Source organism: Suricata suricatta, chromosome 16 (assembly GCF_006229205.1).
Source record: "Suricata suricatta isolate VVHF042 chromosome 16, meerkat_22Aug2017_6uvM2_HiC, whole genome shotgun sequence".
Classification (NCBI taxonomy): Eukaryota; Metazoa; Chordata; class Mammalia; order Carnivora; family Herpestidae; genus Suricata; species Suricata suricatta.
In genome coordinates, this window is record NC_043715.1 from 9,243,529 (window position 1) to 9,263,393 (window position 19,865).

At 46.0% G+C, this 19,865-nt stretch overlaps 1 protein-coding gene across 1 annotated transcript in view; it reads right to left on the minus strand.

Moving 5' to 3' along the window:
• Window positions 1-17,721, minus strand: part of VAT1L (vesicle amine transport 1 like) — a 120,941-nt gene extending 103,220 nt beyond the window's left edge. Inside the window, exons 1-2 of the mRNA XM_029924216.1 lie at window positions 17,515-17,721; window positions 14,189-14,404 (exon numbers count right to left, since the gene is read on the minus strand). Coding sequence (XP_029780076.1) covers window positions 14,189-14,404; window positions 17,515-17,721 — 423 coding nt within the window. The remainder of the gene's footprint in view (window positions 1-14,188; window positions 14,405-17,514) is intronic.
• Between the last annotated feature and the right edge of the window lie 2,144 nt (window positions 17,722-19,865).

The window sequence follows — 19,865 nt, forward strand, 5'->3', positions numbered from 1 at the left end:
CGTTTTGCTTTGAAGAATACATTTTGGTATTGGTAAATCAAACATGGTCACTGGTTTAATGGCTTACAAGCTATATTAAGTAATGAAACTGTGTCTACGTGTAGTTCACAATCTGATGAAAACATACTCATTTATTAGTTCTACATACTTAATAAATGTGTCCTCCTCTGCATAATTAAAAACTTCATTATCATTATACAGATGCTGTCTGCCTGGAACAGGTGCTGTTTCTCAGTTTAATTTGATCGAGTGTTTGCCAAGCTCTGCCTCCGTCCTGGGCCCCGTGTTATGTGCTAGAAACAGAGAGACGCCTAAGACCCACTCTGACCCCAAGAAGATCCATCTAGACAGGACGACTTGCAGGCAGTCACGGGATGCTAGTGCTCGGCATATGGAGGGAGGTAGTACATATCTGTTGGCCAAGTGGCTGGCTGGCTGGATGGACAGGTTGATGGATGGATGCATAGAGTTTGGCCAAAGCGGTATCAGTAAAACAATGTTGAAGGTGTGGAGACGGAAGAGCAGGGAAGGCTTGCAAGAGGAAAGGACATTTAAATGATGACTAAGAACCTGCCAGGCAGAGGGGGTGGAGGGAACCCGCAGAGGCTGTCAGGTTGAAAAGCATGTGGTTGCAAGGGGAAGATGGGCAGAAGTATAGAGATGCAAAGGCTGGTGGGAGCACATGATGCGCAGGGCATGCTTGGCCTAACCTGTGGCAGATCATGAACGACTTGTTCCGATGGTTTGCATCTCCCCCAGAGCAGACCCTACAATGAAGATCTGTGTGCATGCAGTTTATTTGGGTATCAATCGCAAAGATGGGTTGAAGAAGTAAGATAAGGAAGTGGGGCAGAGAGGCCGGGGAGGGAGGGAGGTCTGAAAAATGGCTTACTCCAGTGAACAGCTGGACCCATCGTCCCCGGTGGGGACTTTTGAGAGCCCATGTGGCCAGTGCTAATACGCATCATCCCATCAGGAGAGGAGGAAGCTCAGGGCTGTGTCCCCAACACCCTCGCTCATGAGTTGAGGGATGCTCTCAGGTCAGTAACTCCCAGATGCTCCCATCCCACCATGCAAGGGCCAAGTTCAAACTGGAGAATGGCCTCGGTGAGTGCCAGTGTGAATTGGGACCGCGCAGTGACCTCAGACAGGGATGTGGTGTGGATGGGCCTCTGGGCATCTGACCACAAAGCCAGGGCGGATGGTAGCCCAGACTCCAGCACACTGACTCTGACTAGACAGGGAGAAGAGCCCTCTTCCAGTGACTTAGGACCATCGGCAATTCCTGCCTGGGGGGCTGGCTGCTTCCTCAAGCCCACAGTGAGCTTCTTGCTTTTCACATAATCTCCTCCTTGTCTCTGCTTAAATGTCATTCACTCAGTGCGGTCGTCTTTGAAGATTCAATCTGCATCTTTCTTCCTGTTTATTCTCTCTGCATCTTGATCCTTTCTTTTTATATATATAAAATAGTTTCTATAATATTTATACAATTACATATACTATATAACAATAATGTATGATATAAAACATTGTATATAATTATATATGCATGTGTTTATACAAACAAAATATGCCTCCATATCTGTATATATACACATATGCTTACACATGTTTAGAAAATGCAGTACATATGTGTATGTATCTGTTTGCTATTTGGCTATGTGCCTATCTCCCTTATGTGCCATTGCATTCGAGACCCCTGCCACACTGCCTGGCAAGTAGTAAATGCTCAGTAAAGGTCTGCTGGGTGAATAGACAGGATCCACCACCTGCATTGTGCACTTTCTCTCAAAGGAAGCCCCATGTCCTCCATTGTCGCCCTTCCCAGTCCCGGGCTACAAGGGGCTGTCATCTCTCCATGCTGCAGGGCTCTGTGGCTACAGAAGAGTCCCGAGCAGTAGGGAGGAAGACTGGCCTCTGCTCGGCCCTGGAAGGGGAGGCTGGGTCTTGGCATTGAACTTGCAGCCACTTTGCACCATGGCAATGGGCTCTAGAGAACAAGGCTCCTTTCAGTGCCTTTTCTTGAGGCTTAAAATATTTCCCCTTCTTAATGCATTCCTGACTGGATGTATCTCCTAATCTCCTCAAATCTGGGATTTCAGCCTCGCTAGTGTAATTAATTCACTGGAAGGGCCAGAACTGTTTGTGGGAGAACTCGGGGGGCCCTTGGGAAATAAAGATTGCCAGATAAAATCCGCGTTTGCTAACTCTGGCCACCCTACTGGGATTGACCTTCTGTCGGGGCTCTGGAGAAGTGAGGAGTAAGGTGCCCCCCACCACCACCGCCCGACCAAGCTTCACTCCTGCCTTCCCGCTGCCACCCGGTTCTCAGGCCAGTGTGACCCTATATGCCATCGGAAAAGACAGCTGGTCACAAGGTAGATTGAATGCTCCCCAAATAGGCAATAGGTAGAAGTACTGAGCAGATGGGTAGACCTGCACCTGCTGTCACCTTCATCATCTCCCAACCAACCATAATGGTTTAAAACACAGGCTTCGAGAAAGACCCATCTGAGTGTGATTTCTGTACCTCCGTCTCTGCCAAGTCTGTGGCTTTGGAGAACTGACTTCACGGTCAGCAAGCCTCAGTTTCCTAAATCTCAAAATGCATTGACGATCATAGTGTATACCTCACAGAGTTGTTATGAGCATAGATAACAAAATGGGCACAATGCATTCAACAGCATGCTTGTGAGAAAGAAAAAATATATTCTCATACCTAACTTTACATATTTATAATATATATGTTCTACATAAAATTCACAAAACTTGATGGGGTGGGTGGCTCAGTAGGTTGAGCATCCAACGTCAGCTCAGGTCATGATCTCGCTTTTCTTGGGTTTAAGCCCCATATCGGGTTCTATGCTAACAGCTCAGAGCCTGGAGCCTGCTTCCAATTCTGTGTCTCCCTCTGTCTCTGCCCCTCCCCTGCTCATGCTCTGTCTCTCTCTGTGTCTCAAAAAATAAGACTTAAAAAAATTTGTTTATTAAAAGTTCACAAAATTTGAAAAATTGGAAATTGGAATTTGACAATGAAAACGTCATTTCCAACAGCACAATTAAAAATAGCTAAGGTGGGGAGGGAGGTATTTGGGGGGCTCTGTCAGTTAAGCATCCGAGTCTTGATTGCAGCTCAGGTCATGATCTTGAGGTTTTGTAGATTCAAACTCCACTTCGGGCTCTGAGCCCGAAGCATGGAGCTTGCTTGAGATTCTCTATCCTCTCTCTCTCTGCCCCTCCCCCACTCGCACTGTCTCTGTGTCTCGCAAAATGAATAAACTTGAAAAAAAATAACATAAAAATAGTTGAGTGGGTATCATGTGCCAGGTGGTGCACTGACCACTGGCATATGTACATCTGCTTTTCCCAGCAAACGCTAACACGTGTACAAGATCATTATTCCATTACTGTTGTCTCTGAGGTGGAGTGTGACTTGGCCTTAATCACAGGCGCTGTTTACTGCTTGCTCACCAGAGCTGGCAGCGTGCTGGGGATTCTACTGCCTCGCTAACCGCGGGAACTTGCATCTCGCACACAAGGGGAGGGAGACTCAGAAAGCTTGAGCAACGGGGTTAAGCCCTTCCGCCTAGTCGCCGAAGCTGACAGGCAAACACAGGTGGGTCCTGCTTCCAGGACTCCGAACTTCTGTGCCACGATACGCAGAAACTAGCCTGCATCAGTACAGAGAACTGGAATGAACACTAATGCATTCTTTACATCTACAGTTGGTGTGATTACACCTCACAGAGCACTAGCACACCAAGACAGCTGACATCTGATTCTGCACGAACTTCTGTTCTAAGTAAGCTCTCTGGATCACCGGTTCTCAAACGCGAGCTTGTGTGGAGTCTCTCGGGGGGCTTGTTAAAACCCACGTGTGGGCCCCGTCCCAGTTTCTGATTCTGCAGTGGTCTGCACTGGGGCCCAAGAACTGTCATTCCTAACAAGTGCTCGGGGGATGTAGACAGTCCAGGGACCACGCTTTGGAAACCACTGACTCGACTCACTGAACGATCACATCAACTCTTCATGATCAAGACAAAGAAAGTCGGGTCCCAAGAGGTTAAGTAACTTGCTCTGATAAAAAGAAAGACATGTTTAATCTTTTAGTTGAGCCTCTCTTCTTTAAGCCAATCCCAGAATAACGTCACTTCTCTCTCCTTGATGCTGGTGGCAAAGCCCAGCACAGGAGACGAAAGCCCAGGGCTCCATTTACCCAGCTCAGGGCCATGTGGTGAAGGTATCCTGATGTTTGGGCTGGCACATATCCTGGGTTTGTTAATACCAAGAGAAGCCCAAATGATTTAGGAAGAAAATAAATATCCATCACCTCCCTTATTCACCCACTTATCTAACCCGTTAGTGTCTGTTAGCTCCTTCTGGACACTCAGCAGAGTTCTAGACAGCAAGAAGGATTCTCAGAAAGGAGGAGATGAGCTTTCTGAACTAAGTGAGTCTGGGCCCTGCAGCAAGATCTAAATGGGTGCCGTCACTGAGGAATCCAACCAGTGGACCAGGCAGGCCAGCAGGTTTGCAAAGGCTAGAGAGACAATGTCCAATAGTAGTGACAATCACTGCAATAATCCCCATGGGCCAGGACCCCGGGAGAAGGACTCTGAGCAGGGCGCTGCATGCACACTGTTTACTGGGAAGCACTCTCAGGAACAGCATCTGCCAAGGAATGAGCAAAGCAGGGCTGCACAGAGAGAAGAAGTTGAGCTGTGGTACAGCCGCAAGAGATGATTGAGCTTGTCCTACAAGTTGCTCCAAAGCCAGGCTAGTCCTTCAGACTTGTCTCCACTGGGGTGAGGGGACTGGACTTTTGTAGCCCTGTAGCAGCAGTGATGGGAATACAGGCTGCCCCAGCAAGGGGCCGGACACGTGACAAGGCAACTCCCTTCCCCTAAGGGCTATTTCTGGAGAGGGATACGGTCACCAGGAGGCACCCCCTCACCCCCGCTGGCAGCTGGGGAAATGGCCCTTCATTCCTGAAGGGTCTTCTAATGGCACATCACAGCATCCACTGGTTTCACTAGGTGACATTTATTAAGTACTCACTGTGGCCAGGCGTTATTTGAATGGTTTACATACACTGATTCATTCAGGGCTCCCACTACTATGAAGTGGGCAGAACCATCTATGTTACCCAGGAAGAAAGTAAAGCACAGCTAAGTAACAAGTCCTAGAAACCAGGATTCAAATTCAGGAAGGTTGCCCCAAAGACTGAATGCCTAACAACGTTGTTAACGTTTCTCTAACTCACTAAAAGTTTAAAGAAGGGGGCCCAGTGTTAGGGGAGGGGTGCTGGTGATGAGAGAGACAGATTTGGACGTTTGCATCTGGAAGGTAAAGAAGAAAACATCACAAGGAAACACAGGATTGCCACGGGAAGTGGATGGACAGGACCTGAGAGACCATGCATGGGGCCTTCCTCATTTTACTGATGAAATATGGAGTCTACCTTGTTTTACAAAGGAAGCGGTGGGTCTGCCTCATTTTACAGAAAGATCTGAGGCACGAAAATGGCAAAGGCTCATTCAGGGTTACACCGTGATGAGAGCCCAAAGCACAGAGTCCTGGCCACTGCCCTCCCTCTAACCACTCGAAGGAGGGGAGTTGGAGAGAACACTCTGGAACTTAGCCATCTCGAAGTCACTTACACACTGACCCACTCAATCTATTCACCCTCTGGCAACACATGAGCTGATGAAAATGTCAACCGTGAGTTAAATCTTTGCTCAAAATCATCTATGGCTCCACATGGCTCTTAGGACAAGGATAAGGATGAGACTGTCAACATGGTTGCCTTGTGGTCATTCACTGACACTTCTTTGTACAGATTCCATGTCATGACCCATTCCTGTAATCTGCCATCTCAACTCCCTTCACTGTTCTTACCTTTCTGTCTCCTGCTCATCCTTAGATACCAGCTCTAAGTTTCCTCCTAACCACAGTCACCTCTGACCCCCTAAACCAGGTGCTTCGGTCCCATGTTCTACAGTCACAGCACCCTGTACTCCTATGACAGTACCTATCAACACTGCCATCAGGGATCCTTGCGCCTCTTGGAAATATGCATCATATCCATGAGACTGCAGGCTTCGGGAGGGGGTGGGGGAGAGAGAGAGCAGGGGAGGGAGGGATGGAAGGAGAAAGGGAAGAAGAGAGACTGAAAGGTACAGAGACAGAAAGAAAAGCAAGCACAAGAGAGATGCAGAGAGAGAAACAGAAGGATAGACAAAGGAAAAGAGAACCAGGCAAAGAGATGAGAAAGGGTGGGTAGGTCATGACCAAGTGTGGTGAGTGTGGGCCAGGAAGAGTGGGGGCAGGAGGGGAGAACTCCAGCTTGTGTGAGCAAAGGTGGGTTCAAATTTCACCTCGGTATCCAATCAGTTGCACAGTTGAGAAGCCCAAGTGCATATTGAACTGGGTGGGGGTGGGGTGAGTGAGGGGCAGCAGTGAGTATCATGGTCGTGCTCCGTAGGGTGCTAGGCCACCCGGCTGTGGCCGACATAGCCTGGTGGTGTCCCTGAGAACAGATGAGCCTGCTCCTTGCTATGCATCGCACTCTTTCCCAGCTCTACTGGTTTTGCATCTTAATGAGGGCAATAATATTCTGAAAAGCAACTGTGCCCTTTGGGCATGTCGCTGGGAAGCGGATGGGTCCTCAGGGTCATATAAACTCAGCAAAGACTAGTTCCAGTGTTTGGCGTTCTCGGCACATGTCCAAGGGCTGGAATTACAGAGCGAGATTTTCCTTCAAATCAAATTATGTCTTCCGTGTTTGAGGAGAGTGATGTCTGGAAATGGGCTTGTGTGACAAGCCCATGAGCACTGAGCAGCCGGCTGTCAGGGAAGACACACAGAGGGAGCGGAGATCGGCGTGACTACCTGTCGCTCCCAGTTTCAACAACCAGCCGCCAGCTGACCTGTTTGGTGCCCACTGACTGCTGGCTGTAAATGCCAGAGTGCTATTGAATCATATTTTCTAATCAGATAACAGTACTAATAACGTAATGGTAAGAATACTACTAATAGCCACTGACCTTTGAGTTTTCTGTGCACCCAATAGCATACTAAGCCCATTATGTAATGCTCTTTTAAAACACCGTATAAAAACTAGGAGCTGGGTATTATATCCATTTTTTACAGATGAAGAAACAAGGTCCATTGAGATTAAAGTACTTGTTCAAGGCCTAGAGAGCTAGGAAGAAAACCAGTTCTGACTCCAGGATCGGAAGTTTTATGGTTTCATGCCATCTTCGTAACTTAAATCCTGCTTCTGGGGCCCCGTTCTTAACCTCCTTTCCCTTGTTCTCCCTTTTTTCCCCTCTACAAATATCTTTCCACTGACACCTCTGTGTCAGGTCCTGGGTCAGTGCTCAGGATACAGGGATGAAGGGATCACACCATCCCTGCCTTCACCAACCCGGTAGCCAGGCTTACTTTCAGCTGGATGGTCAACGTCAAGGGCAGCTCCAGGGTTGAATCTGCCTGGCTCCTGGAGAAGCTGCCCATGTCCAAAGAAGATCCTCCCCTCTTCCTGAGGACCCTTGAGTCCCTGGGCAACCCCAGGTTGTCCTCGGTTCCTAGGGAAAGAATCCCACCAACAAAACCCATGGAGTGGAATCCATTCCAGCTCACTCCAAGCAGAAGCAGGGTCTCTATCAGTATTGCCAACCTGTCAGCACCACCACAGACTTGAAAACATGGGCTCTGTATTCAAAGGGACCCAAGTTCAGAAATCATTTCTTCCTCTTCATAGCTGTGGGACCTGGAGCAAGTTACTTACCCTCTCTGTGTCTCAGTTTCTTTGTGAAAATGAGGACATGATAGGATCTGCCTCATGGACAGAGGATGGAAATTGCTGGGCTCCATCTATTTTAGGCCTTATCCCCTTGTGAACTGATATATTTATCCAACTACTATTGAATGAATGAATCCCATCTCAGAGGCCACATTTAACCTTTATAATATTTATGATAAAGATAGCTTCTCTGACCCAGTCATGATTTACTATATAGGAGTTAAAAGCTGCTAGAATAAAGATCAAAATGAGGCTTTTGCAGACACAGACATCACTTAGAAGATGTGTTTTTAGACATAATTTTCCTTAACCTACGGCATACTGCTGATATGGGGAAGCCATGCAGCGGCTGCCAGCTTCAGAGATTTTCAGGAGCACAGACGTGGGGCATTGCTCCGTGACATGTCACCAAAGCACCTTTGACACTTAGGGAGGTGAGGGCCTTTTTCTTGGGGTCTTGAGAGAACACGGTGTCACGCATCCCAGGGTCCTCAGCCTGAAACCTTGGCTGCTGATGCTGCCATTCAGCGTAGCCTCGTACCTTTGATTATTCATGAAGGAGAAGACAGCGCCACTTTGTTCTCTTTAAAATTTCAGAGGCTCCATTTCCTAGTGTTGTAGGTCCTGGGAGGCGGGAGGTCTTGCTCTAGTGAAGTCCTCCCTGTCCGGGGTACAAGGGGGGCAGGCAGAAGAAACGGGGGCAGGTGCCCACACTCCTGAGGCCACTGTGGTGTAGTGCCTACTGAGAGCACTGGATTGGGAGTTCCTGGCCCTGGATCTATGCATTCAGATTTGATCCTTCCTCCTAATTAACTCTGCGGGCTTGGAAACAAAACCGAACCTCTTAACCAGGGAAATTATAATCACTAAATGTCACTAGGTGTTTCAAGCACTGCCTCAGGCTACAAGTACCACTAAGCCTGGCACTGATATCACCCCCATTTTACAGATGAGGAAGTTGAGTCTTAGGGTGATCAGGAAGGTGGGGCAGGGAGTCTGTCTCTAGAGCTCCTGCTCCACGTCTTCACTGTCAAGGGCTACTCAATGGGTTCCAGTGGGAGAGGGAGGCTATTAGAAGGGCTACATGAGTCACGCTGTCGACGACTCTACACACAGCTAGTGTTTGTTCGACACAGGCCAGGATCTGTCTTTGTTTCCTTCCTGCTCTGAGGTCTCAGGCATGTACCTGCTAGTTGGGGTGCTGAAGGATACAGACTGACCACGTGCTGGACCACAGGATGACGGAGGGGGAGATGAGTGGGACAGCCACAGGGCCATGAAAAGGGGGCCTCGCTCAATGAGTAAAGGACACCAATACAGACAAAAACATCTACGAAAAATCTTCCGGACGTTGGATGGCCTGAGTGACGACACAGAGGACCTCTTCCTAGATTGGAATTTACAAGATCACTAGAAATTATGTCCCCCCCAACCCTCCAGGATTAACTCAGTGACACGGCTCTCCTTAGCTCAGCAAATAACGTTTCTAGAACATAAATGGTCTGCAACAGCTTTTTGATACACCAATGTTTGCTTTACTTACTATATAGCAAGAAATAGGCACAAAAAGAATAAGACCCAGGTGCTCTGAGGCAGGGGGCTTGTAGGATGGGGGAGAGAGTAAGATGAGCAAACCAGCACATAATAATAATAATAGTTAATACTCTGTGTCTGATTTTATGTGAGGTGATTCCTCACAGTTAAAAGGCACAAAACCCCACTGAGCAGCTCTGACTGTGTAATGTTAACGTGGTGTTGGGTTTGTCGGCCGTTCAGGGAGGACCACGTGAGGTGGGGGAGCCTCCCGCGATCCTGGCTCTCCTTTCTGCGGTTCTTCTTCAGAGTGATCTGAATGACACTGGGAAATGCCCCATCTATAATGAATCGAATTTAATAATTGAGGAGTAGCCATTTAGCTCTGTCTGAACGTTGAGTTCTGCCTTCCTTTCCAAGATCTGTGGCCCATCTCCGGCTGCCTTCTGTCTGTGCACCTGAGATGATGAAAAGGTAAAAGGATGCCAGAAACTGGAAAGCATCAACTGTCAGCCACAGAAGCAAACACCCCGAGGGTGACAGTCACACTGATCTCCAGACACTGGGCGCGTCCCAATCACGCTGCCCCATGTCATAACAGCTCATTAAGCGGGATGGGTAGCAAAATCCTCGTGAAGTTCCTGACATGAGCCCCATTCAGTTACTTATTTTGTTACTTTTCTTTTAAGATGCTGTAAGCCCATTTTGGACCAGGTCCTAAAGATGCGATTAGAGCATTACCTTCTCAGACCATCTGGTTCTGCTATTGTCAGGGGGAAAGTGTCGTCAAAGATGTGACGGAGGAGAGAGACACTTGGGCAATTTCACTGAGAAAGAAGCCCGCTCTGGGTAGAACTATTTTCCTATGTAGTCATCCCCCCTCTTATCCGAAGTTTTGCTTTCCATGGTCTCAGCTGCCCGCGGTCAACCTGGGTCCAAAAGCAGATGATCCTCCTTCTGATGGATGATCAGGAAGTCAGTAGTAGCCTAATGCTATGGCCCAATGCTTACATCATTCGCCTCACGTCAAGTCATCACGTATGCATTTTAGCATCTCACATCATCTCGAGAGTGGTGAGTACAGTACATTATTTTGAGAGAGACCCCGTTCCTATAACTTTGATTACAATATACTGTTGTGGCGGCTCTATTTGTTTTTGTTGTTGTTAACCTCTTACTGCGCCTAATTTATAAGTTAAACTTTATCACAGGAGTGTACATGTGGGGAAAAACATGGTCTACATAGGGTTTGGTGCTATCTGTGGATTCGGGCGTCCACTGGGGGTCTTGGAAAGCACCCCCCTTGGAGAAGGCGGGGACTGCTGTGCCATATTAGTGTCCTTCAAAATATAGTTGAGGCTGGTGTTCTACACATTCTGTCTGCAAATTCCCTAGTCTTGGATAAAAATCAGACAGCAGTCTTGGTGTCGTGAGAACTGCGAACTGTGTGTTAACTCGATTTGGGAAACTATCCGAACTGGATTTAGTCTCTGTCATCCTATCGACATCAAGTTAGAAAACATATTCCTGGGCCAAAGCCCTCAGCTCTACAGTTAGCACAGGGTAGAGCTTGACCAAACATTTGTCAAACAAATGAATAAATGAAGGAATGAATGACTTGGGTTCTCCCAATATTCCAGGCTGACGAGCAGAGAGGGGATAGGTTTTGGCATCAGCCAGATTTGGGTGTGAATCCTAGTTTGGCTGCTGGCTGCGTCTATTTTCTCCAGACCCTTGGGCCTCCGCAGCAAAGGGGAGGCAGCCAGGGAAAGTGGCTGTATTCATTTCTCATTACTGCTGCAGTAGGAACTCCCCATAAATTACTAAAAGTAGTGGCTCCAGATAAGCAGATTTATTCTATTTCTTTCTGGAGATCTGAAGTCCAACATGGGTTTCACTGGGCTAAAATCAAAGTGTTCCTTCTGGAGGCTCCAGGGGAAGAATGCATTTCCCTGTCTTTTCCAGCATCTAGAGACTGCCCACCTGCCTTGGCTTGCGGTCTCTTCCTCCACCAGCAGTGTAACATCTTTAAGTCTCTTTCTGGCTCTTCTACCTCCCTTTTCTATCTGTAAGGACCCCTGTGGTGACACTGGGCCCACCCGGACAATCCAGAATCATCTGTCCATCTCAAGGTCCTGCCCTTAATCACATTTGCAAAATTCCTTTGTCATGCAAGGTCAACTCCTCACAAGTGCCAGGGATTAGAGAGCATGGACGTCTATGGGAGGTCACTATCCTGTTACCACAGCAAGCATGAGCCAGAGGGTGCATTTACCAGATGTGTCCAAGAGTGATGAGAGGCACCCCCATTCCCCCCCAAGATGCTGCGGATAACACTTAAGATGTGTTCCCTAGGGAGGTCCCCTCAACCACGAGAGCAGGGGCTGGTTACATTCTTGGGGAGGAATCTAGCTCTGCCTGGGGGCGTCTCACTGGCCTTTCCGTGCTGGGGCCATGGGATGGTCTGGGCTCTTCTGAGGACTCCTTTTTGTTGTTGGTGTTTTTATGGAGAAAGAGAGAGAGCACGAGCAGGGAAGGAGGGCAGAGAGAAACAGAGAGAGAGAATCCCAAGCAGGTTCTGTGCTCATTGCAGAGCCTGATCGAGGCTCAGTCCCACAACCCTGGCATCTTGACCCGAGCCAAAATCAAGAATCCGATGCTCAACCGACCGAGCCACCCAGGCACCCCCTCCCTAGGACTCTGGGTTTTGTCAGACAGTGTCAACTCCACCCAGCTTGGTCGAGTGTTCACACACATGGATGTGCACTTCGCCAAAAGTCCCTCCTCCGATGGTCACCTTGAACTCAGTGCTACACACCACCTATCAAATCTTGGTTGCGAGAAACACCATTCAAGGAGACCCACTCACCTGAGAGATGGGCCACCCGTGACGCCTTTAAACTCTCTGTAGGTTAAACCAGACCACATCCTTTTGGCCCCAAGATATCTGTTTTCACTAAATTTTGCTTTACTTCGGCACTACTGGATGACATTAGGGGTCCACCGTAAGAAAAGCACCACAGGAATTGTTGCATGTATTATAACAGTATTATTGAGGATGGCTTATCGCCTATTGACATACACTTCGTATGAGAAACCACAGAGAAACATTTCCCCAGTCGCAAAACCCAGTACTGGGTACGGCTTCCCCTAGTAACTGGTTTATTTCCTCCAAATGAACACTAGCTTGCGTGGCTGGTTGTTTTGCCCTCTTTGCACTATTAGGAAGGAAGTGTCCGCAGCAAGATTTTAGGATGTCAGGGTCTGCATTACTGGCACAGACTTGTCTTCCTAGCTCATCGTCCCTTCCCCGCAGTTTGCCTTCATCTGTTTCAGACTTTCAGTCCGACTGTTATAATGTCTAGAAGCCCTGAATAAGGCATGATAAAACCTTTTATTATGTCCCAAGGTTTTCTTCCCTTTTGTGAAACACATGCTTCTGATGCATGCCTCTTCATTTCAGGAACAAACTCAAAATGAAAAAAAATAAATACATGAATGAAACATCATCAGTGCCAATGTTTAAACACTGCTTCTTAGCAGAACGGGGGTTAGCACCACCATAAAGGCGGGAGCTTATGTTGTTAATATGAAAACAAGTCTCCGGCACTTGGTATGCTGAGCACACTGAGATCATAAATGCCAGCATTCTAAATGGCTTGCTTGCTGTTAGTAGATTCACTGGCACTGAAATCCATTCCTTTTCTAAGGATGTTTAGCTCTTATTATATCTTTACTCATGGTCAAAAGACATCAGCAAATTTGCTAACGTGAGTGAAGATATCCCTTAAGTTTCACGTCTTTACCTTCCCGTTTTTGTACATGAGTTTGTCTTCTTGGAGAGCAAAACAGAAATGCGCTTTACACGGCATAGGGTTTTGATAGTCGTAGGAAGCCCAGATAAGGAAAGAATGAATGTTAGTAGAACCTCCACTGAAAATGTTTCTATGACAGACCCAAGTGTAAGAGTTCACTTCTGAGCTTATCAAACCACAAAACCACCAATACTGAGAGCAAACCCTACTACTAAAGGGTGTATCAGGACCTTCTCTTTTTAATCTCCAACCCATAGAATCCAGAACATAGTATGTATTCAATAAACATTTGTTGACTCAATAAGCCCTCTTGTACTCAGAAAGACTAGAGTTCTGCTCCAACCCTGGTGGACTGTGATGGGAACACAGTGTGTACCACATGGCAGGCACATAACATGTACTGAGTGCCTGGGGCTGAACCATGGAAGAGATTTCTGCCATCCCCGAACTGCAAGGCAGCAACTTTGTATTTCCATTATTTCTCCCCTGACCAGAGACACACGTGACAGGTGACAGTAGCATGTTCAAGTACTCTCACAAACATTCTTAGGTTAATGTGTGATTTCCAGTGTGCTAATAAAATCTCCATTCACCTCTCCCACTCAAGAAAATCTATCAGAACACAAATGAATAAGGATGTCATTAACATGGGAACAACCTAGAATCCATGGAAACTTGCTGAAGAAGTAAATCACCCACCATTTTGGTGTTTCAGAAAATATTAGCAGTACGTGACTTATAAGCCATTGCACAATGACTGACGTAACAGTCCATCCTGATACCAAGACTGAAGCCATCTCTGAGACCCACTGAGTCCTAACATGCCACCTTGGAGACTTTTCAAACTCCAGAGGCTCATTCTACCCCCAACGCAAGCATCTATATGAGCCACGCACATGTGCTTCATCCAGAACCACGGAGATCATTCCTACTAATGGACAGAAGTCACATAAGAGCCTCATTGTCAACCGGGTATCAGACCACCTTTACCATAACAATTTTGAGGAAGAGGATGCACAACCCACCAACTTACCACACCACCGCCTGCTGAGTGCACGAGCACGGACATTCCTTCTCGGAGGTTGGCAACTTCGAAGAGCATCATATAGGCTGTGACGAAGTTCATGGGGAAGGCAGCAGCCTCTGAGAAGCTCATGTCATCTGGGATCTTGTAGACAAATTCCACTGGTGTGCAGACCACCTCCGCCCAGGCATTGTAATTCACAAATGCCATGACACGGTCCCCGATCTGGCCATGGGGAAACACAGGGTTAATGGAAGCTTCCTACTCTTTTTAAAAAGATTTCTCATCTACTCTTAAGAACCTGATGAAAACTATAGATTCATTCCCAGAAAAAAAAAAGCCCAAATCCTCAAATACACACACCCTCACCTGCCTCCCAATTCCAAGGCATTTGTGGATGCTGATGCCCATCTATGAAAACTCGCCAGGAGCTGTGGAAGCTTTCAAACACACTATTCAAATTGCTGTGGCCATAGCGAATTTTCAATAAATGAATGGCTTTCATATACATGTGCTTTAGTTTTATATACTTAAAATTGAGTCTCCTATTTTCTCTGCAACTTAGCATTTCTCTTCTTCCTCTCCTCAACAAACAACAAAAGCCTCCTATGAGATGTGTGGGTAAGGGCTCACATTACAGATGAACGTATAGATTTTACAGACACTTAAACTGAGGCCCATAGAGATGAAGGCACCTGCCCATGGTCATGTAGCTAGGGAATAGCTGAGCCAGGAGTTGAGTCTAGCAAGGCTGACTCTAGATACGAGTGACTGATTCATCATACCTGAGCTACGTGCTGCAGAGAAGACCTACTTTCCTAAAGGCATATGCCAGGGGGACCTTCCACTTTCGGGAATATTGATGTGACTCTTTAAGTCTCTATTTCATCAGCTATAAAATGAGTATATTATATTAAGAAAGAAAGTATATTTCATCTTATGGAGATGAAATAACATAATATGCATGCAGTATACTTGGCATGGTGCATGTAAAGCGAAGAAAGAACAATCAATGTTAACTCTTCGAAAGGACAGATTGGTTCCTGGCCTCATGGAGCTCACAGTTCAATGACCGCACACAAAATACAGACCTACTGTATTTCACAAGGTAGAAGGAATAGCTGGCTAATGAAAGAACTGATGGAAATTCCCCTGGCAGTGGGTATCCTAATTCTGGAAGGATTGATGGCCAAATGATGAATGTTGGGAATTATCATCGTGAATGCAACTGCTTGGATCAGAGGATAACTGAGATCTCATACTGGCATCTCTTTTCCACTGAATCATGCAAACCCCAACCCACAACACCATGGACTAGCCGATGACCTCCATCGTCAACACAGAGGGCAAGGAAGAGTACTTTAACCACCTTGAATGCTCCAATCTCTTACTCCACTCTGCTCCGTGAAAATGACGAGAGGCTTAGCCATCAGATCAGCCCTAGCTGAGTCCAGAGGTAGGCAGCTTTTTTTTTTTTAATATCCATTTGATCTCATTACTTTATTTTGTTAATAAAAATAAATTTGTCCTGGGTGACTGAGCCCAAATTATTCCTTTACCATTGTACCTCTGGAGACAACTTTTCAAGCCTCCTTTGCAGCGGATCAAACCAAGGAAGCTATTCAGTGTGTTATCCCGTGAAATTCCATCTCCAACATGATTGAAAATCTTGTCAGAATTACAGGGGGAATATTAGTATTGGTTTTCCCCCAAGTCACACCCTGAATGGAAACCTGCAGGTGGCTTCTTTCATTTGTTTGTGCAGCTGCAAGTCATCGGAGGGGAGAGAGGGGAGGGGCAGGATTGGCAATAAGCAAGCCAGGCCTAAGCAGCAGACAAAAGATCACATATAAGGGGAAAAAATACATCATCAAGCGTAGTAAGGCCTCCCTCTAAACCAAGGCCAATGACATCCCTGTCTACTGTTAATATTCTGAAATAATAGGCTATTTATGCAATGCTCAGGTTTAATAGCATTAGTAGTATGATTTTTTTTCCTTTGGGATCAGATGGAGGAGTGAAGAACAGATAATATTTCTCTTAGGCAGCACTTTTGGGGAGAGATGGTGCTGCCGCTGGTTATGTTGCTTACCTGGGGACAGAAAATGCAAAGTCATGTGAAACAAAGGAAGAAGTGCATTCACTTCTTCCTTAACATTATTCTGCTGGATTATCTGGAAACCAGGGGCAAAATGATGAGCGGGATGAGATTTTCAGACATGCGTCACAATGAATTTGCAGCATATTGATATTCTCCGAGTATATTGAGGCTCTGATGCACTGAGCCTGAGCAGCGGGCTCAAATTCAATGCCAAGGGCATTTTGGCATTCCATTTATAGGATTTTCCTTCCTGCGTTTAGCCCTGCAGCATTTGCAGGCTGGAAGCAGGAGTGAAGATCATGGGATTGTAGGAAGAGTAGGTTCCAGATTCAACTACCTTTGTGACCTCACAGGTATCAACCACACCCTTCTGAACATTCTCTCCAAAGGGATAATAACAATATTTACCTCGCAGCATTGTGGTAAGGCTGAAGAAGGTTGACTTGCCTATGTTTCTGGTTATGGTATATTCTCAAGTGTGAGCTCAGTTCATTTCTCCCTGGAGAAGCACTTAAGTTATGAGCGAGAGCTCTTGTATCTGATTGGCATCGGCTTTCCTCACGCCAAACTGCTGCAATTTTGTGCGATTGATTTGCTCAGTTTTTCAGTTATTAGAGACTGGATTCTATTTGATTTGCATTACAGTGGAGGAAGGGTCATATATCTTTTCATCGACTAAAAATTTTTTATTGTGGAGAATTTTAAATATGTACAAAATAGTCAGAAAAACATAATAGCTCTTTTTTTTCCATTGCCCTATTCCCAAAGCCATCAACCCATGGCCAATTCTGTTTCACTGGCAGGTCCTTCTCCCCTTTGCCTTTAAAATCATCGTTTAAAAATGTTGCTTCCCTAGTCTCTGAAATAATGATTTATAAATGATTACTTAAATGCATCAGTTAGGCAGATATTTAAAGGAACCAAATTAAGAAATACAGAGGGTAATTCTCCCCAACATCTATGTTTCATCATTGGTTTTTGAGCCTCAGATGCTGGGGAAGTAGGGGCCCTGTGTAGGGTGAGGGAGTATGCCCACCTGGTTGACCCAAGGCTAGATGGTCTTGTTCAGCTGCATGACTTGAAGAAAAGAGAAATTTTCTTTTCCCTGGCCACTTCACCAGACTGTTGCCATGAGCAACCAAGAGGGTACACGGCAAATGCATGGGGTATGTGGGAGGTCCATTATTTATAAACATCATTAATAAACCCTATCAATAAGGTATTACATTATTACCTCGTATCCTTTCACACTGTCTCCCAGAGCTTCCACGATCCCAGAGCACTCAAATCCAGGCACCAGGGGAGTCTTGGGAGGGTTGTCGATGTTCCCTTGTCGCACCATCAAGTCAATGAAGTTTAATCCACTGTGAAGGACAAATGTGAGGAGAGAGACATTCAAAATGAGATCCAAGAGAACCTGCTGACCTAACTTTCCTTCCATTCCCTCCTTGTCCCTCTTCCCATTCCTCCTCCCTTTCTTTTTTTTTTTTTTTCTTTTTTTGGCTTCCTCGCAAAATACGCCTAATAGTAAGTCATTTGGCTAGACCTCACTAATAAAGTAAAACAGTTATCTCTCTAGCCAAGGGATGTTTTCCTGGCTGTTAAAATAGCCATCACAGAGGTGGCCCTCCAATTCAAAAGACCCCTCCCTTTGTCCCCTCAGAGCCTGCTTACTCTTACTTTAACAACACGTACTCAACTGCCCAGTCATTAGCCATGCTAGCACTTTATCAAGGGTAAAAACTATACTAGGAAGAAGTTATAAGAAGACACATAGAAAGCAGCCAGGCACAATGGCCATCAGCCAATCTACTGAGAAAGAGAGAGCAAAGACACAATTAAAAGGTCTTGGAACAGCTGCCACCCAGCGGTCATCACAGAAACTCCCAGCAGCACCGTGTCATATACAGCGTCACTTAATGGCAGATGTGAACCATTGAGAGACCGTGTTATGTCCAACAAGGAGACGGTAACTAGAAGTGAGATCAAATGGAGAAACCAATGGATATGGTAACACTGGAGAGATTGTTTCAAAAGTCTGAGTTCTCTCTGGATGAGAAAAGTGATTAGATCATTTCTATTAATGTATTGCTTTTGAACCTGGAGAGTTATCGTTATGATATATTAAGCCATCTCCTTGGAAAACCATATACTTGATTTTTGTGATAATACCAATGCTTTAACTGGTGTTTTCTTTGTAAGAGTTACTCTTGGAAACTGCATTGAATACTCATTAACCAATCAAATGAGAAAACACATCCCACTGAATGTGTATTTTTTTTCACCAGATGCGCTAACGTACGTCCTGTTTTCATAAGCCACCATTTTAAGGAAGTCTCAGGTTGTGGAAACCAAACTCTTCCCTCTGGCCCACTAGCATCTGGCCACAGCTTCTTGTCTGAGCAAGACTGTTCCGACTACTTTTAAAACACAGCTTAGCATTCCTCTCTCGACCTCTTTGGAGCCAAGGAAACATCAAATTCTACAGAGAGCTCATAGCCTCTGCTCATCAGTCTCCTCCATAAAGAATGGACAATGGTGAGGAGCATGACTTCCTTGAAAGGCAGGCTCGAGAGTAGCCACCTTCTCGAAGTTCTCCTGTGCGCACATCAGGCAAGTTCCACAATCGCCCCAGTTGAAGTATCGCTAGCGTGCGTCCCCCCTGAAGGCAGCTGCATGCCTAGTACTTCTTTGCTTCCAGAGTGCCTGGCACACGCTGGGCCGGCAGCAACACGGCAGGTACTCAAGAAAATCTGCTGAATGAAGGAATATTTGGAAGTATTCAAAACAGGTGCTGGTGCAGCCACTCTGGAAAACAATATGGGGATTCCTCCAAAAATTAAAAATAGAACTGCCCTCCAAGCCAGCGATTGCATTACTAGGTCTTTATCTAAAAGATACAAAAATGCTGATTTGAAGGAGCACATGTTATAACAGTGCTATCAACAATAGCCAAATTATGGAAAGAGCCCAAATGTCCATCAAATGATGAATGAATAAAGAAGATGTAGTGTATATATATGATATATATGTGCATATATATAATGGAATATTACTCAGCGATCAGAAAGAGTGAAATCATCCCATTTGCACCAACATGGATGGAGCTAGAGGGCATTATGCTAAGCAAAATTAAGTCAAAGAAAGACAGATATCATGTGATTTCACTCATATGTGGAATTTGAGAGACACAACAAATGAGCATAGAGGAAGGGAAGGAAAATAAGATACAAACAGAGAGGGAGGCAAGCCATAAGACACCCTTAAATACAGAGAACAAGCTGAGGGCTGCTGGAGGGGAGGCAGGTGGGGGGATGTATTAAATGGGCGATGGGCATGAAGGAGGGGCACTTTTTGGGAAGAGCACTGGGTGTCCTATGTAAGAGAAGAATCACTGGGTTCTCCTCCTGAAGCCAAGACTACACTGTATGTTAACTAACTTGAATTTAAATTAAAAAAAATATATAACAAAAGCAAAGTGACCAAGGGATGTGGTGAGTAACAGACCCATTTCTGAAACGTGCATGGAGACTTCCAAACATCTACTATAATGGCTAATAGTTCTGAGGGTCGATGATTAACCAA